Source organism: Dipodomys merriami, unplaced genomic scaffold (genome assembly GCF_024711535.1).
Source record: "Dipodomys merriami isolate MVZ:Mamm:240054 unplaced genomic scaffold, mDipMer1.0.p SCAF_25, whole genome shotgun sequence".
Lineage (NCBI taxonomy): Eukaryota > Metazoa > Chordata > Mammalia > Rodentia > Heteromyidae > Dipodomys > Dipodomys merriami.
In genome coordinates, this window is record NW_027203937.1 from 17,136,524 (window position 1) to 17,161,823 (window position 25,300).

Here is a 25,300-nt window from a genome sequence, read left to right on the forward strand (position 1 = left end):
GCCTATGGTTTTTGTCTTTTGTTTTTATTGTGCTGGTCCTGAGGCTTGAACTCAGAGCCTGGGCACTATCCTTGAACTTTTTTGTTAAGGGTGGCACTCTACTACTTTGAGCCATAGTTCTACTTCCAGCTTTTAGTGACTTTCCTGCCTGGGCTAGCTTTGATCCTGAGTAGCCAGGATTACAGGCATGAGCCACCTGGCACCCAGCAAAAAATACTCTTTAAGTATAATTAAACATAACCTAATACTTTGTGGGGGGGCTTTGTTTTCAGTAGGAACACAGTTCTGAAATGCTTATATACGTGGTGAGAAAGCAATATATATAAAACTTTTCAAGAATTTGTCATTTGGTATATTTGTGTCTTCTAGGTTAGCCTGCCTGCTCTTAGTGTCTTTTGAATGAAGAAATTTGGTGTCTGAATTGGAAATACAGGGGCACCATTTCATTAGTGAGATACAGCAATCCACCGGTGGGGACCTTTAAAGAATATCTAGTCTTGGCCAGGTTCTGGTGGGTCATGCTTGTAATTCTAGCTACTCAGGAGGCTGAGATCTGAGGATCCAGGTTCAAAGCCAGCCTAGGCAGGAAAGGCCATGAGACTTTTTTTGGGGGGGAGGGGGTGGGTCGTGGGGCCTGAACTCTGGGCCTGGGCGCTGTCCCTCAGCTTTTCAGCTCAAGGCTAGTGCTCTACCACTTGAGCCATAGTGCCACTTCTGGCTTTTTTCTTATGTGGTGCTGAGGAATTGAACCCAGGGCCTCATGCATACAAGGCAAGCACTCTACCACTGAGCTACCTTCCCAGCCCCCCCCATGAGACTCTTATCTCCAATAAACCACCAGAAAATTAGAAGTGGTGCTGTAGCTCAAGTGGCAGAGTGCTAGCCTTGAGCTGAAGAGCTCAGGGACAGCCCTCAGGCTCAGAGTTCAAGCCCCATGACCAATAACAACAACAAAAAATAGTATCTAGTCTAGCTTCTAGATGATCATGAGGGAGCAGTGTCAGGGTCCTGGAAAGCTGAAGGACTTCTCTCCCTCCCCTACCACCAGTCCTAGGGCTTGAACTCAGGGCCTGGGCACTGTCCCCTGAGCGTCTTTTGCTTGACTAGCACTCTACCACTTGAACCACAGCACCACTTCTGGCTTTTTCTGTTTATGTGGTACTAAGGAATCGAACCCAGGGCTTCATGCATGCTAGGTAAGCACTCCTTATCACTAAGTCACATTCCCAGCTATGAAGGACTTTTTTAGTGAATTGTGGAACAAAATCGACTGCTGTAGTTAATGCTAATGATTTTTAGAGCAGATTGCCAATATTTCCACAGGGATTTCATTAGCACAGGTAAAACGTATAACTACAGCAAAAATACTGTCAAAAGTATTTTGAATTACTGACTGTATCAGAATTGAAGTGAAGATATGGAATTTGCTGTATTTTCATTCTCCTTATTTCTGTAGATCTTCTTGTGTACTAAGGTTATTAGAACAAGTTCACAGTGCATATCTAGCAGAGCCTTCCTCCTCAACGGCCTGGTTGGAAGCAATGACCTTCATTTCTGATGTATAATTTACCTCTTGTTTCTGGTGTTGGAGGCTTGTTGGATTTGATAAATGCCTGTTTTCTATGCACAATCTGTAGTTAACATGGAGGTCTTGGTATAGAATTTAGCAAGTAGAGTGTATGTGAAAGTGTACAGCTGGGCTAATGATCTGTGCCTTTAGCTCCTTTGGTTAGCCCATTAACTCAGACAGCTTGTTATAGTCATTATGAATCTATTAATCTCAGTATCAAAAGGAGCTTATATGAAAGAGCCTGTTGATCTTGTTTTACTGCAAGGAGTAGATATCAAACAGGGTCCCGTAATGGAGAAAAGATTGTAGTCAACAGTCCTCGATTCAACTACAGGCTCTGTTAGCCATATGACCTTAGACAGTTCTTTTAGTTCTGTCATTTATGCAGTGGTATTAATACAAAGTGGTTCACATGGGATTAAGTTCTTTCTCCCAGATATGTGTTGCTTGTTCTCTTCCCTTCTTTTCTAAGGTAGCAGCATCTTCTCAGTAAGACTTTGACAGTCCTCTTAAGAATTATGCATACTAGGGGCTAGGAAGTTGGCTCAGTGGTAGAGTGCTTGCCTTGCATGCATGAGGTCCTGGGTTTGATTCCTCAGCACCACATAAGCAAAAAGAAAAAAGCTGGAAGTGGCACTGTGGCTCAAGTGGTAGAGCGCTAGCCTTGAGCTGAAGAGCTGAGGGACAGTGCCCAGTCCCAGAGTTCAGGCCCCACGACTGGACCCCCCCCCCAAAAAAAAAAGAATTATGCACACTAGCTATATTCTCCCTTTCCTCATGAGAACTTGACCTTGTCAGCTCTGCTGGCAATAAATCTTTTCTTCTAAAAAAAAAAGTATACATCTTTTCTATCCGGGTCCTCTCTTCTTTATTGTCTTCCCATACCACTAATTGTCCATCCTTTTTTGCAATACCAGTTGTGTTCATAATAACAAAATAAACCATAATGCTACCATGTGTCTTAACCTCATGGTTACAGAAACTGTTGGATAAACTATCATTACTTGTCTTTTAGATAAGAAATCAAGACATAGCATTAGTCTATTTTGCATTACCACAATGAAAAGCCTGAGGCTGGTTAACTATAAAGAAAAGAGGTTAGGTGGTAATCATTGGAGCCACAGTCTGAACCTAAGCTTTTGACTCCAGTCTTTCCTCTTAACCTCTGTACTATTCTGACTCATTAAAACATAAGCTTCTGAAGGCAAGGATGTTTGTTTTGATGACTGCTTTTAATAATGAGAATAGTGCATTCTTGGTACATAATAAATATTGAGTGAATGAATGCATATTAAATATGTGAGAAAGAAGTTACATGGAGGTGGTTGTTGTTGTTGTTAACTATGCCATCTCTTTTTCTTCAGGGATCTAACTCTTTCATTGGTCTTCTGCTGTTCAATACCATAGCCAGTAGTCACTGAAAAATTTCAAATGCTTAGTAGCTCCGTGCTGCTAATGCTGTTATAGTGCATAGAACAGATATAAAAAAAATTTCATCATCATAGCAATTTCAGTCAGATGGTACTTCTTTGGTACCTCCTGGAGTCCTGGGAAGGCAGACAGGTTGTAAGGCCTAAAGTATACCAAGAGAGAGAATGGATAACTAGATAGAGATGGGCCATGGAGAGTTTTGGATGCACTTTATTTTGAAGCCAGGAGTTTCTGAATTATCAGATATACCTTGAGAGCTTGTTAAAAACTCTAATTTACACATTTGGATATGGTGATATATATCTATAATCTCAGCACTTTGGGTGACTGCAAAAGTAGAGTCAAGAGTTCAAGAACAGCCTGAATTACCTTTTTTGACCATGTCTGAATCCTTTTCCCCCAACAACAAAAAAACCCCACAAACAATAACACTTGATTTTCAGATGTAGTATTTTTGATATGAGCCTTAAATTAGTGTTTGGTGTGTATCAGTGTATGTGTATCCAATATCTGGTAATACTTTTGTTGGTCATGGGTCTTGAACTCTGGGCCTGGGCACTGTTCCTGAGCTTTTCTGCTCAAGGCTAGTGCTCTACCACTTGTGCCACAGTACCACTTCCAGTTTTCTGGTGGTTAATTGGAGATAAGAGTCTCATGGACTTACCTGCCCAGGCTGGCTTTGAACTTCCATCCTCATATCTCAGCCTCCTGAGTAGCTAGAATTACAGGCATGAGCCACTGGTGCCCGGCACCACTAACCTTTATGTTATGCTAAAAGTTTCCACCAACCTAATCATTTTTAAGTATATAATACAATAAATTTTATTTACTTCTATGAGCAGCAGAACTTTTTGATCATGTGAAGTTAAAACTGTGTCCAGTTTTATATCTTCCATATATATCATATAAGTGGAATCATACAATATTTGTTTGTGACTGGACCTCACTTAGCATAATATCCTCAAGGTTCATGCACATTGTAGCATATGGCAGATGCTGTTCTTTTTAAGGCTTAATAATGTTCCTTTGTGTATGTGCACACGTATGTATACCATTTGTTCTTTCTTTTTAAAGGAGACAGAGTTTCGCTATGGCGTAGGCTGGCCTGGAATTCACTGTATAGTCCAAACTGGACTTGCAGTTGTGATCCTCATGCCTCAGGCTCCTGATTGCCAAGATTATGGATATGTGCCACCCATACCTGGCTTATACCACAATTCCTTTATCTCTGAGTGGACATTTAGATTGTTTCAATATCCTGGCTACTATGACGAGTGCTACAGTAAATATGGATGGACAAATATCTCACTAAGATTGTTTTCAGTTATTTTGGATATCACAAAGTGGGATTTGTCAGGTGGCAGCATTGACATTTGAACTCAGGGCCTTAAACTTGCTAGTCAAGTGCTTTACATCTAGGGCCATGGACCTCTAGACCTTTTTGTTTTTAGTTTTCCTTTCAGGTAGAGATTTGCCTTTTTACCTGGGACTGACCTTGGACCTAATCATCTTATCAGTGCTTCCTGTATAAGTAGGATTGCAGGAATGTATCACCATACCTTGCTTGAGATTTTGCTAACTTTTTTTCTTTTTAGTTTGGATACTCTCTAACCTCATTCCACCTGATTTTTGCCTCCCAAGTAGCTGGAACCACAGGTGTAAGCCACTACACCCTGTCTTGTTTTTGTTTTTGAGACAGATTCTAGGCTGGTTTAGATCTCTGGGATTACAGTTGTATACCACTGAACCTGGCTTTGTAGTTTTAACCTTTTGATAATTCCATGCTATTTTCATAGTGTCTGTACCATTTTGCCTTCCTGCCAACTGCAAGGGAATTCCAGTTTTCTGCGTCATCACCAAAGTTTATTATTTTCTGACTTTTCAGTAGTGACCATTCTTTTTGTGTATAATTTTTTTGGGGGGTGGTTGGTTGTGGGGCCTGAACTCTGGGCCTGGGTGCTTTCCTTCAGCATTTCAGCTCCAGGCTAGTGCTCTACCACTTGAGCCACAGCACCACTTCCTGCTTTTTCTGCTTATGTGGTGCTGAGGAATGGAACTTAGGGCCTCATGCATGCAAGGCAAGCACTCTACCACTGAGCTGCCTTCCCAGCCCCTTTGTATAATTTTTTAAAATAATTTTTTGGTGAGATTAAGTGATTACATAAATTTCACAAATTTCACAATATTGTAGGATAGTGATACTTAAAGTCACAAATGCATTTTAACCTTCACAAGGCAAATTATCATTATCTTGGTCTATAAAGTTTGTGAATTCTATAAGCTTTGACAGTACAACTGTTTCTTCCATGTTGGGTGATACGTTCTTTCCTTTTGCTTAGTGTAAGCTGTTCCCTCTTTCCCTCTCATTCCCTCCCTCCCATTGCTGCTCTTGAATTGCTTAATTCATTTTCATTAATGTCCAGTACAGCTGATGGGCCCCTCTGCTATATTTTTTTTCCCGTTTCCCTCTGATAATAGTGACCATCTTAATGAAATGGTTGCAGTGGAGTTTTGACTTGCATTTGCCTGTTGATTAGTGATATTATTTTTTTATGTACTTGTTAGCTATTTCTGTAACTTCTTCAGTGAAATGCCCATTCAAGTCTTTTATCCATTTATAAATTAGTCTATTTATAAAACTCATTTGATACCAAGAGTTCGGATCCCAGTACCACCAAAATCTTAAAGAATTTTTAACTAAGTGCCCCCATGACTCACTACTGAGTAAGATGGTGAGAGTGCACAACAGGGATGGAGAGTAAGGAGCTTGGGCTGCATTATTCTCAGCTGGCTTCTTTACACCACACACTCTCCACTTGGACTTGTTGGTGTTTATACGAATATAATGAAGCGTCACATTGGACAAGACAAATGGAGTCTTCCATTTCCTGACCCTTTACCTTCTTAGAAGTCTCTTTTCTTTCTACCATGTTTTTTCTTTGTATCTGTTTTTGCTGAGCAGAAATCTACTCTGTTTTTGAAGACATGTCTTCATATAACCTGGGCTGCTCTTAAACTCTTGGTCCTCCTGCCTCAATCTCCTGAGTGCTGTGATTATCTTTTTTTTCTCCTACTCTTCCTTTTAGTATCATCACAATAAAATTATTCTTGCCACACTGCCCAGTTTTGTAGGATTCGCATCAAATAACAATCCTGCCTGTTTTTTTTTCTGAGCCATTCTTTTTATCAATCTTGATTCTTTTATTCATCCATCTTTTTGCCTGTAAGAAATAGAATGAACATTCTGACACGATGGAAAGAACATTGGGCTTGCAGTATGAGGAGCCAGAAAGTCTACTCTACTTGTAAAGTAGAAGCTAATTCCAGTTCTGATTCCTCATTAGATGGTATACTAAAGTGCAGCAGGAATAGAAGGAAAAATTGAACCTGACCTTTCCATCCTAAAGATTTGTCAGACAGGTGTGAACTCAGACAGCTAGGGAGCAAACAGTTTGTGAGTGGGGGGGGCGGAGAATAATAATGGACTTGCCAGCTTATGGGATCTGGCTTTCCTTGTGAAGGTCCTTCCGTGATATCTAATGTCTTTTCTTGGAGTATAACGAGTGAAAGAGCTGGACTCTACTGCTGAGAGGAAGCTGGAGAACGGATCTGTGTTTATCTGGTTCTCATTTTTAATATAGCATTTTATATATTAATATAGGGGACAAAGAACTGGGAACTCAAGTTCAGATTCCTGGTCTGTCACTTAAGAGGGCATACATCCTTGAATATGTTGGTGAAAATTTCATTTTCTCCTAAAAACAGAAGAAACAACTCAAGAATTACTCAGTTCAGCTTAGCAAACATTTATTGGAATCTTCTCTGTGCTAGGTGGATTCAGAGGCTACAAAGTGAAAGGACAAACAGTTTAGTGGGAAGAATTGTACCATGAGTGTTGAAATAGAAGCCTCTTGCCAGGTATCCACTGATTATGAGTTTTTTTTGTTTTGTTTTTTGTTTTTTGGTTGGTCGTGGGGCCTGAACTCTGGGCCTGGGCGCTGTCCCTAAGCTCTTCAGCTAAAGGCTAGCACTGTACCACTTAAGCCATAGCACCACTTCCAGCTTTTTCTGCTTATGTGGTACTGAGGAATCGAACCCAGGGCCTCATGCTTGCAAGGCAAGCGCTTTACCACTTAGCCACCTTCCCAGCCCCTGATTATGAGTTTTTTTTGTTTATAAACTTCAGGCTAACATGGTCATGGATGACCAGATATTCAACCTGCTTCCTTCTCTAACAGAAGGTAGGTAGGATAAGACCATCCTACCGTCTATTGGGTTCCTCCCCTCTCGATGGGCCATTTTCATCTTGCATTAGACTCTGTCTTCCCTTTTCTCCCAAATGTTTGGTATGAGAGTGTGTGTATATGCATGTGCATGTGCAGGCATGTGTGTGCTTTCTCAACAGTTGGTCCCTGAAGGCTAAGGATTATGAGTAAATGCAATAGAGTCAATGAGGTCAGCTGGGATTAATATCTGACATTTAGCAGTGACTAATGGGAGCTTTCATTATCCATGATCTGTGTGTCATCTGTGTCATAGAAAAAAGGAATCCCTCAAGTTACCATGTTCTGAGCACTCTTGTAGCTCAAGGGATAAACAGCAAACAAATCAGATGAAAATTCCTGTTATTGCAGTTTACATTTATTGGGAAAGACACAATTAACAAGGTAAAAAAATAAAGTTTTATACTCTGATGTTTAAATGGGAAAGAACAGTAAGATGAGGAAAAGAGGCCTATAATGCTGGAGTTGAAAGTTTGAACTTTTAGAACAGAGCCAAGGAAAATCTTGTTGAATAAAGGTTACTTTGTATTAAAACCTGAAGTAAGTAGGGGAGTGAATGAAAGAAGAGCAGTCCAGGCAGGAGGGACAAAGTAGGTGCCTCTAGAGCTCTGAGGCCAAAGCTAGAGAATGGCAGAGGACAGGACAGCTGAAGTTGAAGTGATTGAGCTGGAAGAAAGTAATTTTGTTGGTGCCCTAGATCCTTTTAAAGACTTGCCTTTCCCATTGAGTGAGGTGGAGGGAGTCATTAAGAATATTGATCAGAGCCAGGTGCTGGTGGCTCAGGCCTATAATCCTAGCTGCTCAGAAGGCTGATATCCGGGGATCATGGTTCAAAGACAGCCTGCGAAGGAAAGTCTATGAGACTCTTTATCTCAAAAAACACCAGAAAACCGGAAGTGGAGCGGTGGCTGAAATAGTAGAATGCTAGCCTTGAGCTGAAATGCTGAGGGACAGCGCCTAGGCCCAGAGTTCAAGCCCCATGACCGACTGGAAAAAAAAAAAAAAAAAGTTTCCTCACCATACTGTTGGGAAAATTAGTCTAAAATTATAGAATCAGTCCAGATGCCCTACAGTAGATGAGTGGATCAAAAAGTGGGGTACTTATATACAATGGAATTTTACACAGCCATTAGAAAGAATACTATTATGTTATTTGAAGGGAAATGGATGGACCTAGAACAAATTATGTTAAGTGAGGTAAGCCAAGCTTAGAGAGACAAATAGCACATGTTTTCTCTCATATGCCTAAGTTAGATCTAAAATACCCCAGGACAGGGGCTGGGAAGGTGGCTCAGTGGTAGAGAGCTTGCCTTGCATGCCTGAGGCCCTGGGTTCGATTCCTCAGCACCACATAAGCAAAAAGAAAAAAGCCAGAAGTGGCGCTGTGGCTCAAGTGGTAGAGCGCTAGCCTTGAGCTGAAGAGCTGAGGGACAGCGCCCAGGCCCAGAGTTCAGGCCCCACGACCGGACCCAAAAAAAAAAAAAAATACCCCAGTACATAACTTATACCAGACTGTTGGCATTTGCATACCAACAGTAAGACAAAGGAAGAACCCAAAGATATAGTGCCTCTAAACATCTAAAATACTATTTAGGAAATTAATTACAGGAAATGGAAAACATGGGTTTGTTGTTGTTGTTGTTAGTGATGGTGATGCTTGTTTTTGCTTTTTTGTTTTGTTGTGTTGTTCTTTTTTTCTGTCTTTTGAGGGGCAAAGGGATTCCAGAAAGAGATGGAGGGAGGGAGGATGACAAATGCAGTCATGGTACTCAGTAGACACTATGTGGAAAATGAACTATGCAGCTTGTAGGCAGGGATGGGAGGGAGTAACTGGAGAAAAGAGAAGTGGTGACATTGTTTAGAAAGAAATATGCTTAATACCTGACTTATGAAATGGTAACCCCTCAATATAGCACCTTAATAACTATAAAATTATATTAAAGTAAGAAAGAGGGCTGGAATGTGGCTTAGTGGTAGAGTGCTTGCTTAGCATGCATGAAGCCCTGGGTTTGATTCCTCAGTACCATACAAACAGAAAAAGCTAGAAGTGGCGCTGTGGCTCAAGTGGTAGAGTGCTGGCCTTGAGCAAAAGAAGCTTAGGGACAGTGCCCAGGCCCTGAGTTCAAGCCCCAGGACTGGCAAAAAAAAAAAAAAAAAAAGGGAAAAGGAAAAAGGGAGGGGGGCTAGTTGGGGGTGGTGGCTCATGCCTGTAATCCTAGATACTCAGGCGGTTGAGATCTGAGGATCGAGGTTCACAATCAGCCTGGGCAGGAAAGCCCATGAGACTCTTACCCCCAATAAACCACTCAGAAAACAGGAAGTGGCTCTGTGGCTCAAGTGGTAGAGTGCTAGCCTTGAGCTGAAGAGCTGAGGTACAGCACCCAGGACCAGAGTTCAAATCTCTTGACCTACCAAAAAAAAAAAAAGATGGGGGGTTGAGTTCACTGTGCCATTGAAGAAATCTGGGAGGACAAAAATATAAACGCAATTTATTAAACCTTTGGAATATAGCAAAAGCAATTCTGTGAGGGATATTGTAACTACAAGTGCCTACATTTAAAAATCAGAGCGATCTCACATAAAAATGCACCCCAAAATCATGAAAAAATAAGAACAAGTTCAGTCCAAAATGAATAGAAAAACCTGGGCACTGGTGGCACGTGCTTATAATCCTAGCTGAGATCTGAGGATTGTGGTTTGAAGCCAGCTGGGTCAAAGTCTGTGAGACTTTTTTTTTTTTTTTTGGGTCCGGTCATGGGGCCTGAACTCTGGGCCTGGGCACTGTCCCTCAGCTCTTCAGCTCAAAGCTAGCGCTCTACCACTTGAGCCATAGCGCCACTTCCGGCTTTTTTCTTTTTGCTTATGTGGTGCTTGGGAATCGAACCCAGGGCCTCATGCATGCAAGGCAAGCACTCTACCACTGAGCCACCTTCCCAGCCCTTTTGTGAGACTCTTATCTCTAGTTAACCACCAAAAAAACTGGAAGTGGTGCTGTAGCTCAAAGTGGTAGAGTATTAGCCTTGAGCAAAAAATGTTCAGGGACAGAGTCCAGGCCTTGAGTTCAAGTCCCATGACAAACAACAAAAAATTAATAGAAACAGTGAAGATCATGTCAGGTATTAGAGACCAAAAAAAATTCAAAGATTTGTAGTTTGCTATTTGGAAGTACAAAGATTTGAAAATGCTTAAACTAATCAAAAGAAAAAGAATGAATACTGTACCACAATAAAATTAAAGATGAAAAAGGGGATATTACTACAAATGCCACTGGAATCCAGGTCATTAGGGGATATTTTGAAAACTTACATTCCAATACATTGGAAAATCTGGAATAAAGTGATAAATTTCTTTATACCTATGACCTACTAAAGGTGAACCGAGAGCATATGAACAGTTGATAAACAGATCTACAACAAGTAATGACATTGAAGAAATAATAAAGAATATTCCCCAAAGAGTAATACTGGACCAGGTTGATTCTCTGCTGAGTTCTACCAGACCTTTAAAGAAAATCTTAACACTAATGCTTCCCAAGCTAATCCATAAAATAGAATGGAAGAAATGCTTTAGTATTTTCTGAAGTCACTATTACTCTGATACCAAAATTGATACCAACAACAAAAAAATAGTAACTGGCAGGGCTGGGAAGGTGGCTCAGTGGTAGAGCGCTTGCCTTGCATGCCTGAGGCCCTGGGTTTGATTCCTCAGCACCACATAAGCAAAAAGAAAAAAGCCGGAAGTGGCGCTGTGGCTCAAGTGGTAGAGCGCTAGCCTTGAGCTGAAGAGCTGAGGGACAGCGCCCAGGCCCAGAGTTCAGGCCCCATGACCGGACCAAAAAAAAAAAAAAATTAAAAAAAAGTAACTGGCTTCCCTAATGAACGTGATCATATAACTTCTCATTAAGATTCTTACAAATTGAATTTCAGCAAGATATTAAAAATATCATAATCATGATCAACTTAGTTTCATTCCAGGGATGGAAAAGTGGTTCATCATTCACGAATCAGCAAAGCTAACACAGCATATAAATAGAATCGAGGGCAAAAATTACAGGTTCGTCTCAATTGTACAGAAAAAGCCTTTGATAAAAGACCACATAGAAAATTGTTAGACCTTATAAACATCATCAACAGAGTAGGAAGGTACAACATCAACGTATGAAAATCACTAACTTTTCTCTTTTTAAAAAATTTTTATTTTATTATTTTTTTTTGTGAACACACTGTACAGAGGGGTTACAATTACATGGGCAGGATAATGTGTACATTTCTTATCAAGCATTGCAGCCTCCTCCTTTGTTTACCCTTCACATCCCTTCCCAGCTTCCCCCCCACCCCCCTACCCAATCCTCCCCACCTCCTCCCCCCCCCCCCCGCCACACCAACATTGTAAAGCTCGTTTTCGACATGACAACTTGTACTTCTCATCACTAACTTTTCTATATACCAATAATAATGAGTATTCTGAGAGAGTCAGGAAATCAGGCCTATTCACAATATAGTTCCTTCTTACCCCCCCCCAAAAGACAAAAGCCAGAAACCCTAGGAATAAACCTAACCAACGAGGAAAAAGACTTTTACATCGAAAATTATGAAACTATGAAAAACAAATTGAAGCCTTTAGAAGATGGAAAGACCTCTCATATTCCTGGCTTTGCAGGATTAATATTATTAAAAGGGTTATATTGCCAAAAGAAATCTAGTCAATGAAATCCCTATGAGAAATCCAATGACATTCTTCAAAGAATGTGAAAATATAGTCCTAAAATTCATATGAAAGCAAAAACAATCCATGGCCATAGCAATCCTGAGCAAAAAGCCAAACTAGAGATGCCTGACCTCAAATTATACTACAAAGTCATAGTAACAAAACTGACATGGTTCTAGCATGGAAACTAGACACAGACCAGTTGATAAAAATAGAGGACCTAGTAGTAAACCCATGTAGCTACTGCCATCCAGTTCTGACAGAAACAGTGACCTAATACCCAGAATATATAAAGATCTCAAGAAGTTTAGATGCCAAATAATTGAGTCAATAAACAGACACATGAATTGAACAGTTTTCAAAAGAAGTTGAAATGGTCAATAAATGCCTGAAAAATGTTCAACATTCTTAGCCATAAGGGAAATGCAAATCTAAACAGCACTAAGATTCTATTTCATCTCTGTAAAAATGCCTGTCATCAAGAAAACAGCAGGGGAGTGGGAAGGGAGGAAGCCAACTCTTATTCACTGTTACTGAGATTATAAATTTGTCTGTCCACTTGGGAAACCAGTACAGAGGTCCTCAAAAAAAAATCACCATATAATCCTCCTAATCCATTTGTGGGTTTAAGCTCTATGCAGTTTTAACTCAGTGTAAAATAGTGACAACCACACACTGTTTATTATTATGGCACAACTCAAAATAACAAGTTCCATTGTAATCTGCCTACAATGCCCATCAGATGCATTGATAAAACAGATATGATATACACAGAAAACATATGTAATATATACAGAAAGTATAGCACGTTTTCTCTCTCCCTCTACCCCCCCCCCTTTTGCCAGTCCTGGGGCTTGAACTCAGGGCCTTGCCACTGTCCCTGAGCTTCTTGAGTGCTAGCTCAAGGCTAGCACGCTACCACTTGAGCCACAGTGCCACTTGGGACTTTTTCTGTTTATGTGGGACTAAGGAATGGAACCCAGTGATTCATGCTTGCTAGGTAAGCACTCTACTACTAAGCCACACTCCCAGCCTCTTACGTTTTATTTAATATGCAGAGACTACATTTGATGAAAAGACAAAGTACCTTATATGTATGGATGAAAATGTTAGAATGAAAGCCATTACTTTTATTATTATTATGTCCTAATAAAAACAACTGGGCCTCTTATACTGATGGAATTTAGAGAAAATCCACTGAAATGGAGTTTTCTTAAATTTGGTCAGAAAATGAATTTCTAAAATGAAATTAACCTGTTCAATTCCAATTTAATGTTTCTTTTACTCTCTTGTTCATTTATTCACCCAATAGCTTGTTCAGTTCTCGGCCTTTGTACCAGGGGACTTTTCTTAGAATTTGGTAGCAAGTAAAACATAGTCCTTTGACTTTATGTTTAAAATGTAGTAGGAAGAAAATAGGCAAACAAATTACAGGGTTTTTTTTTTTTCTGTTTTGGTTTGGTTTTTGATACTGTGAAAGGTGTGTGTGTGTGTGTGTGTGTGTATTTTTTACCACTTGAGAGGTGTGTGTGTGTGTGTGTGTGTGTGTGTGTGTGTGTGTGTGTGTGTGTGTGTGTGTGTATTTTTTACCACTTGAGCCGGACCTCTGCTTCTGGCTTTTCTAGTGCTTAATTGGAGGTGAGAGTCTCACAGCCTTTCATGCCCTGACTGCCTTCAAACAATTGATCCTCTGATCTCAGCCTACTGAGTAGATAGTGCTGGCACACCTGCAGTTTTTGTAACAGACAAGTCCAGAGAACTATGGGAATCACAAAATGATCTGTTCCTGTTTGACTTTTTTAGATACTTTGTAAGAGTTGAGTGGACACATCTCTCTTGTGGTATAATTTTATGAATTGTCTTTTCTTCTGCTCTGCAGAATTTGTCAGCCTTCAAACAAATGATAGACCCTTCTAAAAGCACCCCCACCCCCAAACTAACTAGGATTAGGTTCAGCTACACAAGATACATCTAAAATAATGTCTAAGAGTACAAGGTTTTTGTTTTTCAGCACTGACCTGGTTATTGCATGGAATCTCAGCCCCTTCTTCCATCCTCATTTCAAAGCTTCTGTTCTCAAGGTCACTTCATGGAAAAGAATGTATCATGTCCTAATTCTAGATGACAGGGCTGACTCAGGAGAGAGGCAAAGCAGAAAGGAAGGACACATTCTCAGACTCTCAAAATTCCCCTTAAGCATCCTTCCCAGAATTTTTACATAGTGTTTGTTGCATCGAATTCAACAGAGCTAATCAGGTAGCTACACCTGACTACTAGAGAGCTTGGGAAATAGGATACTTTAACTGAGCCTGGAGTTGTGGCACATACCTGTAATTCTCTTAGGAGGCTAAGGCAGGTGAATCTTGAGGTCAAGGCCAGTTTCAGTTACCTGCCAAATTTTACCTAGCATGGATAACATAGTGAGACCCCTATCTGAAAAAGAATAAAAAAAGGCATGGTGGCTCATGCCTGAAATTTTAGCACTCTGAAGGCTAGGCAAGAGGATTGTGAGTTTGAGGCCAGCCTCAAGCTCAGATCCTGTTTTGAAACCCTGTTTAAGACCCTATTAAAAACAGAGAGAGAGAGAGAGAGAGAGAGAGAGAGAGAGAGAGAGAGAGAGAGAGAGAGAGAGAGAGAGACTGTTAAAGGAGGGAGGGAGGGAGGAAGGAAATCCTTTAACTGATCATATTGCCACTTATTGGCATTCAGGGTATTCTGCCGCCCCCCTCCCTCTTCCTTTTTTAAATTGTAGTTCCTTCCAAGGATCTAGATTATTCGTGTGTATTTCTACTCCCAACTGCATTAAAATGAGTAAAATTGAAAGTTCAGTTTCTTAGCAAAACAAACTACTTTTTTTTTTTTTTTTTGGTGCCAGTCTTGGGGCTTGAACTTGAGACATGGGTGCTGTTCCTGAGCTCTTTTTGTCCAAGGCTAGTCTCTATACTTGAGCCACAAGTTCATTTCCAGCTTGTTAGTACTTAATTGGACATAAAAGTCTCTTCCTGGGCTGGCTTCTCAGACTCCTGAGTAGTTAGAATTACAGGCATGAGCTACTACAAACTACATTTTATGTTTAATAGTTACATGCAGCAAATGGCTACTATTACACAGGTATAATTCCCCCCCCCCACACACACCCTTCCCTCCTTTCCCCTCCCTTTATAAATGTGAGGTAAATACTGTTCTAGTGAGCCCCATCCCAGGTGATATTTACTATTTCTTTCATGACAGAAAGTTCTGGTGGACAGGACTGGCTCTAGACTTGGAAAGAGATGAGGATACAGAAAATGTGTACCTTGGTTGATTTTTTTTTTTTTTTGCCAGTCCTGGGGCTTGAACTCAGAACCTGGGTGCTATTCCTGAGCCTCTATGGGCTCAAGGCTAGTGCTCTACCAATTGAGCCACAGCTCCACTTCTGGCTTTTTCTTTTTCTTTTTCTCTTTCCTTTCCTTTCCTTCCTTCCTTCCTTCCTTCCTTCCTTCCTTCCTTCCTTCCTTCCTTCCTTCCTTCCTTCCTTCTTCCCTCCCTCCTTCCCTCCCTCCTTCCCTCCTTCCCTCCTTCCCTCCTTCCTTGCTTCCTTCCTTGCTTCCTTCCTTGCTTCCTTGCTTCCTTCCTTCCTTCCTTCCTTCCTTCCTTCCTTCCTTCCTTCCTTCCTTCCTTCCTTCCTTCCTTCCTTCCTTCCTTCCTTCCTTCACCTGAACTCTGGGTCTGGGTGCTGTCCCTCAGCTCTTCAGCTCAAGGCAAGTGCCCTACCACTTGAGCCACAGTGCCACTTCTGGCTTTTTCTGTTTTTGTGGTGCTGAGGAATCAAACCCAGGGCCTCATGCATGCAAGGCAAGCACTCACCACTGAGTCACTTTTCCAGCCCCAGACATCTGGCTTTTTCTGAGTAATTTATTGGAGATCAGAGTCTCATGGTCTTTTCTGCCCTGGCTGGCTTTGAACTGTGATCCTCAGATCTCAGCCTCCTAAGTAGCTGAGCAGTAAGTATGAGCCACAGCATCCAGCTAGCTTGATTAATTTTATGATTAGCATGGCTTTTCTCAAGAATTCATTTAGTTTTATATAAAGTAATAGTGTCAGATATTCAGCTACTCTATGAAGTTCCATTTTATATCTTATCTAATCTATAAAGAAAATTCTGTAAAAACAGAGGTGATTGCCAGAAATTGGGATTAGAGGGCTGCAAAGTTGGCTCAGTGGTATAGTGCTTGCCTTGCATGCATGAGGCACTGGTTTGATTCCTCAGCACCACAAAAGCAGAAAAAGCCAGAAGTGGCACTGTGGCTCAAGTGGTAGGGTACTTGCCTTGAGCTGAAGAGCTGAGGGACAGCGCCCAGATCCAGAGTTCAGGCTCCATGACTGACAAAAAAAAAAAAGAAAAGAAAAGAAAAGAAATTGGGATTAGAGTGGAGGGCATTGCATATAAAGGTATAAAAGAAGTTGGTTATGGAATTGGGTTGAAGAAACTTTCAGGGCTCACACCTGTATATATTAAAGGGATGAATTTTACTAAATGTAAGTTATGCCTCAAAAACCCATCATTAAAACATACCACACCTTTATACAAAATGTATTATTGTTTTTCACTTAGAGGTTAGAGGAAACTGTGGCTCAGAAACTTGCCGGTGACTCAGGACTTGCCTGTGGTTCTTCAGTTGATATGAAGTGGTTCTACCACTTAAGCTAAATCTGCCTGAGTCTAGAGCTCCTGCTCTTCCTACCGATTGGTACCTTTTCCCTGAAATGATGAACAGTACATGGCTTTTGTAAAAGGCTGACCTCTGGAAGCTGAGAGCCCTGTCTGCCCTCAGTAGCTTGTCAGAGTAGCTGTCATATTCTCATTCCAAAATTTGAGCCCTTGACAGATGTCATTTCTCTCAGTTATTAGCTGCCCCAGGCACGGTCTCCTTGTGTGTCTGTGGCCCTCATTTTGAAGCAGCAGGAGACCTGTTTCAGTGTTGATGAGTTTTTTGATTATGAAAAGCAATTTTACATTTTGTCCAATCAGCAACACAGAGTGGCTTCTCAGTGGGAGAGTGCTCATGTGTTTACAGGGCCAGTCATGCTGCTAACACTTGTCTTAGCCTGCTTTGTGCTGCACTTACCGAATATCACAGACTGGGTAATTTATAATGAAGAGAAGTTGATTTCTTACTGCTCCAGAGGCAGAGAAGTTCAGCATCGAGGTGTTGGCATCTGGCAAGGGCTTCTTGCTGTGTCATCTTGTGGTAGAAGAGCAGAAGGGGGAAACAAAGACAAGAGAGAGCAAGGAAGAGCCAGTCTGGGCATTTTAGAAGGAACCCACTTCTAGGATAACAGCGTCAGGAAGGCTAAGTCACCTCTCAACTTAGCATCACACTTCGGTGCTGCTACAGTGGCCATTCATTTTCCTACACGTGGTTTCTGTGTAGAAGCAGTTGGGCAGCACTGCTCTCACTGGCTTATTAGGCAGACAGCTGGTTGAGGAGAGGAGAGTCCCATAGCAAAGAGAGTGTATGGTAGTCTGTGTGTGGTCCTCCCCTCAGCACCATTGTTCCACCATCATTGTTTATGTATGTGTACAGTTTGCAACTTATTTTCATCTTGGTGTTTTCTCTCACTTCTTAACTCTGATTGTGAAAATACTTTTTCCTAAGGCTCAACTGAAATAGATGTGTCTTCTTTAACTCCCATCCTCAAGTTGTCATTTCAGTTTGTAGCCTGTTGCCCTCAGGTGGTTTGTCAAGGTTGCATGTTGGATAGGTTGAGGGAAGTTCTAGCTTCTGAAATTAACCAGTGGCATTTTCCCTTCTGCTGGATTGATGGCCTGAGTATCCTGTCCTTGGAACCCATCCTTTCTCCACCTTTCATTCCAGAACTCTAGACCAACTAATTAATTGCAGAGTGCTTGTCCTCAAGCCAGCTGTTCACTGCCTGCCTTCAACATTTGATTTGTTTTCTATCCTGAGGTGCTGCAGGGAAGATAATGACCTAAAAAAAAATACCCACTCATCATGAGAACCTAGTTAGGAGGGGGGGATTGTTTGATTTTTGTGAAGTGTAAATAATCCATTTGGAGACTCATTTTCAAACATGTGTCAGCCTATGTGCAAGAAATGGCTAGATAAACAAGGTGGGACAAATTGGCCAGCTAATAGACCTTAATGACAGATTTTCCCACTAATCCAAATGGAGAATGTGCTTCAGTAAGATAATTAGCAGCACATTTAGGCAGATGATACTTATTATGCACAGATTTTCAAGTTATTTCTTTCCCTTGAATGAATTTGGAAAGAAATCTTGCCTGTATTTCCTTGCTTGCATTAAGATATATAATGGCAATAATGACCAAGACCTTGTCCTCTGCAGGTGCAAGGGGGTGTGTAGGGCACTTGTTCCCTTCCTCCAGCAGGCTGTGTGTTCATTTAGGCACTGGGTTTCCTAAGTGAACCACTGACTCATTTTATATCAAGTCACTGAAGCCCAGAGAGGGAAAGTGACTTGGCCAATGCCACACTGAAGGCAGAGCTATCTGTGGGATAGTGGGTCAACGTTGTACAAATTATATCACTTCTATCTTCCTCTGTGCTCCTCAGCACCTTCATCTGTAAGATGAGACAAATGGCATAGGTACTTTGTGTATAGTCCTTTTCCTATCTGTTGCCTTCCTTTAAGCAGAAACTGGAGGTTGGTTGGTAGGTTGGTTTTTTCGAAAGGTGCTGGGATTTAAACTTGCCCTTATGCAGGCCAGGCAAGTGTTGTACCCCTGAGCTTCAGTTACTTTTTAGGTGGGGGGGGTCTCAAGTTTTTTCTAGGCTGGGCTCAGACCTCTGTCTTTCTACTTCTGCCTCTAATAGAGCTGGAATTACAGGTGTGTACCACCATTCCTGTCTTGTTTGTTAAAATAGAGACTCACTAACTTTTGCCACAGTATTCCTGTCTCTTGTCTCTCGAGTAGATAAACTGAATAATTTAAAGATGTCAAGGAGTATGAGCAATTAATAATTAATGTTGTTTTCTTTGTCTTCTCTGTAGGATCCTCAGTCTTCCAGAATGAACCCTGTTTACAGCCCCGTGCAGCCTGGGCCTCCTTATGGCAACCCTAAGAACATGGCCTACACAGGTGAGTGATGAGAGAATGGGTCTCATTTTAAGAAATGGTGGTTAAGGACATTACCAGATATCTTGCTGAATCACTTTTGATGTACTAGTAGAACTTGAGAACGTGGAGAGGATATGTCTGAAGTTCAGGGATGATAGAAGTGACATCTGGATGTAAAGATAATTGATTGTCAACAAGTAGAACAAGAGGGAGGTGATGGTTGCTTACTATACTCCTGTCATGGGCCTGGACTGGGCTGTGTACTTCTACATAACTTTTTTCACTTTTATCTGAAAACACATTCCTAGCACCGTTTTTTTTTTTTTGGGGGGGGGGGGAGTGTTGGCTGTGGGGCTTGAACTCAGGACTTGGGTGCTGTCCCTGGGCCTCTTTGTGCTCAAGGCTAGTGCTCTACCACTTACAACTTGAGCCTACAGCACCACTTCGAATTGTATATGTGTGTGTGTGGGGGGGGGGGGAAGGTGTTAATTGGAGATAAGAGTCTCATGGGAACTTTTCTGCCCAGGCTGGCTTCAAACCATGATCCTTGAATCTCAGCCTCCTGAGTAGCTAGAATTACAGGTGTAAGCTACCAGCACCTAGCTCAGCAGGGACACTGGATGATAAGTTGAGCCACTGAGTCAGTCCAAGAGCTAGTCTGCTAAGTGAGGTATAAAACATCTATGGCTCAAGTTACTTTTTGTTAGAAAATACCATTTAGAGAAAAAAACATTCTAATTAATACAGATTTTTTTAAACTTTTTTTTTTTTTTTTTTTTGGTACAGAAACTGTGGTGTGAACTCAGGGCCTTGTGTTCTCCCTTACCTTTTCCTCTCAAGGCTGGCATTCTACCACTTAAGCCACGCCTCCACTTCTAGCTTTGTGTGGGTTAAATGCCCCCAGAGTCTCTTGGATTTGTCTGCTACTCAGTCTTCTGAGTAGCTAGGATTATCAGGAGGCATGAGCCACTGACACCTGGCTTTTTCACACTATCAAAAGGACAGACATATATGACTTGGTAGGCCTTTTCATCTCCTCAGATGGCTAGCTCAGCATGCCTGAGTTAGCCCAGTAGAAGAATTGGTGGTATTACCAGCAGTGTTCCAGGGTTTTCCCCTAACTAACAAATACTTCCTCTATGAAGAGTCTCTGGTGACTATCACAGAGCTTTTCCCTTTACTTGCCCATCCTATCAAACAAAGTTCCTTTTTCAGACCATCACTAATGGCTCATATACCTGTAATTGTAGCTACTGAAAAGTCTGAGATCTGAGGATAGTGGTTCAAAGACAGCCTGGGGAGACAAATCCATGAGACTTTAATCTCCAGTTAACCACCAAAAAGCCAGAATTGGAGGTGTTGCTTAAGTAGTAGAGTGCCAGCCTTGAGCAAAAAGGCTAAGCAAGAGCACAAGGCTCTGAGTTCAAGCCCCAGTACCCCATCACACACACATATGCATACACACATAACAAAAGTTTCTTTTTCCCTAGGAAATTTAGTAATATCACTACCCCCATTTTAGATGTGAAAACACCAAGTACTGAGCCCCAGTACAGGGCACTGAACATAAGGAGTTTAATAATGGTTATTATTTACAAACAAAGGCAGGTAGGACATCTGACAGATGAAGTGAATGAGAAAATGTAGGTTGTCCAGCATGGCATTTGGCTTATTATAACACATTTTCAAGAATATTAATGTCAGGATGGCAGTAACAGTATAAACAAATACATGGAATTAAGAAGGTATGGTCTGATAGGACATGGTGATAACATGCCTGTAAACCCAGCTACACTAGTGGTGGAAATTGGGAGGATTGTGATTTGGAAACTGTTAGCAAGACCCCCATGTCAACAAACAAGCCAGATGTGATGGTACATATCTGTAATTCTAGCTACATTGGAGGTATAGAGAAGAATCATTTACAAACTTAGTAGAGTGTTTCAGAAAGTCTTCAAAAAAATATCTGATTTTATTGGTTGGGAGTGTGGCTTAGTGTAATAGTGCTTGCCTAGCATGCATGAAGCCCTGGGTTCCATTCCTCAGTACCACATAAACAGAAAAGGCTTGGAGTGGTGCTGTGGCTCAAGGGGTAGAGTGCTAGCCTTGAGCAGAAGAAGTTCAGGGACATATATATATATATATATATATATAATTTAAAATATGATGAACTATTTGTATAAAGCATGCAAGCATGTTTGGTGATCACTAACTTAAGCTTCTAAGAATACTTGTTAATTTTTGAAAACACTGTTATTTGCAGCTGCTCATGGCTTTTTGTTTGTGTGTGTGTGGTATGGGGAACTGAACCCAAGACCTTATGTATTCTAGGCAAGCTCTTTACCACAAAGCTGCACTTTAGACCCAACTTCTTACGTTTTAAAATCAGGATTCACTGTACAACTAAAATAACATCCTGAAATATATTATGAATTGAGTTTGATGTGTTACTGTTATCCTTAACTTTGAATTTCATGTTTGTATTTATCACAACAGCTTTATTAACCTTAGAATAAATATTTGTTTTCTTATTTTATTTTTTATTGCCAAGGGGATATACAGAGGGGTTACAGTTACATAAGTAAGATAATAAGTACATTTCCTCTCAAACTTGTTACCCCTTCCTTCATTTTCTCCCACTTTCCCTCCCCTTAATCCTCCCCCCCAAGAGTAAATATTTTCTATTTGGAACTTCTTTTTTTTTTTTTGCTGGTCCTGGAGCTTGAACTCAGGGTCTGAGTGCTGTTCCTGAACTTTTGCTCAAGGTTGGTGCTCTACTACCTGAGGCATGCCACACTTCTGGCTTTTTCTGAGTGATTTATTGAAGAAAAGGGGTCTCATGGACTTTCCTGCCTGAGCTGGCTTTGAACTGCAGTCCTCAGATCTCAGCCTCCTGAATAGCACAGGTGTGAGTCACCAGTACCCAGTTGAAACTTATTTTATATATTTTAATAGGATTAATTCCAGTAACCAGGACACTCAGGACACTATCCCACATCCTCCTAACTCAGAGAACTTTTCTCTCCAGGGCCCATCATCTTATCTCCTTTCCCTGATGGCTATAAAAAGCAGTTCTAAAATTCTGGCCAGTGATCTTAAAATTTTTAAGTTTCTTTCATTATGACTCTTCCCATTTACCTGTTTCTTTTACCTCTTTTTAAAAGCAAGTTTTTGGTTTGTTTGGTTTTTTTTGGGGTCCGGTCATGGGGCCTGAACTCTGGGCCTGGGCGCTATCCCTCAGCTCTTCAGCTCAAGGCTAGTGCTCTACCACTTGAGCCACAGCGCCACTTCTGGCTTTTTTCTTTTTGCTTATGTGGTGCTGAGGAATCGAACCCAGGGCCTCTGGCATGCAAGGCATGCACTCTACCACTGAGCCACCTTCCCAGCCCCTAAAAGCAAGTTTTTGGGCCCCTTCTTGAAATCCTTGTTATTAGTAAAGGATTCAGAAATAAGTGTGCTGAAGTAAGTTCAGCACCCTTACTCAGCCCTCTTCTACACTGACTGAAGCTTCTGTCATCCCAGGGTTTCTTTCCACAGAGTTCTTGGCTCTTGGGCAAAAGTGATAGGAAAACATGAAAGCCTTCTCACAAAAACCCTTCTGTGGGTGGTCAGGTGTAGGTATAGCTACCACTAGTACCACTCATTATGCTCATTCAATTTAATTTAATTTTCTGTTATTTATGGTTGTTAGATAATGGTAATACAAATTTTATGGCCCTGGATTACAGCTCCAATCAGTGGGATATTAACGAGGGTCTTGAAGAACTTATTGTTGTGTTACATAGATTCTCATTAAAATGACTTTCATTCTTTAATGTGGGGTGAGCTTACACTTAAAGTCAAAAGGGGTTTGAACTCAGGGCCTGGGTGCTGCTCCTTAACTTTTTTTTGGCGGGTCCTGGGGCTTGAACTTGGGGCCTGGGCTCTGTTCCTGAGCCACTCTGTGCTCAAGGCTAACACTCTACCACTTGAGCCACAGCACTACTTCTGGCTTTTTCTGTTTATGTGGTTCTGAGGATCCAATCCAGAGCTTCATGCATGCTAGGCGAGCACTCTACCACTAAGCTACATTCCCAGCCCCCCTTTAACTTTTTTGCTGAAGGATAGTGCTCTACCACAGAAGTAGAGCCACAGCTCTACTTCTGGCTTTTTTTTTTTTTTTTTTTTTTTTGGTCATTAATTGGAGATAAGTCTCATAGACTTCCCTGCCTAAACTGGCTTTGAACTTCAGTCCTTAGGTCTTAGTCTCCTGAGTAGCTAGAATTACAAGCATGAGCCACTGGAGCTGGGCTATTTATAAGAGATTTTTTAAATTACAAAGCCAGCCATGGTGGAATCAGTCCAGTCGTCAGCCCACAAGTGTTCTGATCATGGAAATAGGTGCTTCCACAGGCTGAGGTCCTCTGGTGAGGCCAGGATGTGGTTGAGATTAGGAGCTTTACTAGAGGCATTATTCTTTTTCCATATTTTCAAGAGAATTCCCTGGCATTCAGAGGCAGAATTGGCTTGCTTCTTCTCATGAAGCCATAAGGACTTTTGGATAGGAAGTGAAGCACTTGGGATAGGCAAGGAGTGAGAGAGATATCTGGGTAGCAAGGACCTCCTCTTATGTCCCAAACCTGCAGAATAAATTTAATTCTTCAGCGAATAAGCTATTAACAACTATCCATTATTTTTTATTGAGATTAAGTGATTACATAAATTTCACAGTATTGAGGGATAGTGATACTTAAAGTCACAAACACATTTTAACCTTCACAAGGCAAATTGTCATTATCATGGTCTATAAAGTTTGTGAATTCTATGAGCTGATACGCACATTTCTTTCCTTTTGATTAGTGTAAGCTGTTCTCTCTTTCCCTCTCATTCCCTCCCTTCCATCGCTGCCCTTGAGTTTACTTAGTTCATTTTCATCAGTGTCCAGTGCAGCTGAAGCTAGGAAGAGGGCACAAAATCAGAGGGAAACAGGAAAAAATACAACAGAGGGACCCATCAGCTGCACTGGACAACTGTTCATTATTAACAGCAATGGTTGCTATTAGTATGGGTCATTAGAAGAGAAAGAATTTTGCCTTACGGTGCCATTATATAGTTATATTTCTCTTCTTTCTTTTCCTCTTTCTCTTTTCTGTCTGTCTTTCTTTCTTGCTTGCTTGCTTGCTTTCTTGCTTTTTTGAGATAGTTTTGCTATAGTAACCATGTGGCCCAGAATGGCCTTGAACTTGTGATCCTTCTGCTTCAGCCACTCAATGCTGAAATTACAGGCCTGGACTCCACTCCAGCGGTATTTACCATCCATTATTGTTGAACATCTAGGAAAATGCACTATATTTATTTAGTGCTTTTATGAACCTTCCAGCATATTCAACTGTGGTTGAATATCCATAGAGGTTACTGTATCTAGTTTGAACCTGTGTTACCATTTTAATTATTATCCAAGTTTTAATAGTTATAGATACAAGTCAAGAAAGTTGAAGAGATTTGACTCTGTAATAGAACCAGAAAATAGTGAAGCCGAACTCAACCCAAAACTGGGATTCTCCAGGCTCATAACTACTGAGCTGCGTGTTATCTCTATATTATTTACTGCCTTACAGTTAAGTATCTTTATGTAATATGTGTTGCTCTTTTCAGGAAATCAGTGTGTGCTTTATGCTTGACACAGTGCCTAACACAAAGTAAACTCTTACTGAATAGAGATTGGTAGAGTGAGTAAATGACTGAATGAGAGCTGGGTGCCCGGTGGCTCATGCCTGTAATCCTAGCTGCTCAGGAGGCTGAGATCTGAGGATTGCAGTTTGAAGCCAGCTTGGGTAGTTTGTGAGACTTTCATCTCCAATAAACTACTCAGAAAAAGCTGTAAGTGGCACCATGGCTCAATAGGTAGAGCACTAGCCTTGAGCACAAAGAACCTCAGGGACAGCTTGCAGGCCCAGAGTTCAAGCCCCAGGACAGGCAAAAAAAGACTGAACTAAAATTAAGCCTTTTCAGAGTTTGGTGAATTGACCTCTGAGTTTGGATAGACTTCTTTGTTCTGAGTTCTTCTCTAAAGTGGTAATTGGCATTAAGATATAAATCCAGTCTGTTCTAATCTTGAAGGATAGGTTCCTGCAAAGGCTGAGGCTCCAGAAAAGTCCAGGAAAGATGATATTTATAGGAACTCTCAACAAATAGACAAAGCTTCCCAGGAGCTCCTATGTTCCACCTCCTCCTAGACTCTAAAAT

At 41.2% G+C, this 25,300-nt stretch overlaps 1 protein-coding gene across 7 annotated transcripts in view; it reads left to right on the forward strand.

The window, feature by feature from the left end:
• The window catches only part of Fam168a (family with sequence similarity 168 member A), a 156,478-nt gene that overhangs the window by 80,378 nt on the left and 50,800 nt on the right, over positions 1-25,300 (forward strand). For all 7 annotated transcript variants that reach the window (XM_070035044.1, XM_070035048.1, XM_070035043.1 and 4 more), the window contains exon 2: positions 19,009-19,096. In XM_070035044.1, coding sequence (XP_069891145.1) covers positions 19,027-19,096 — 70 coding nt within the window. In that variant the 5' untranslated portion in view covers positions 19,009-19,026. The remainder of the gene's footprint in view (positions 1-19,008; positions 19,097-25,300) is intronic.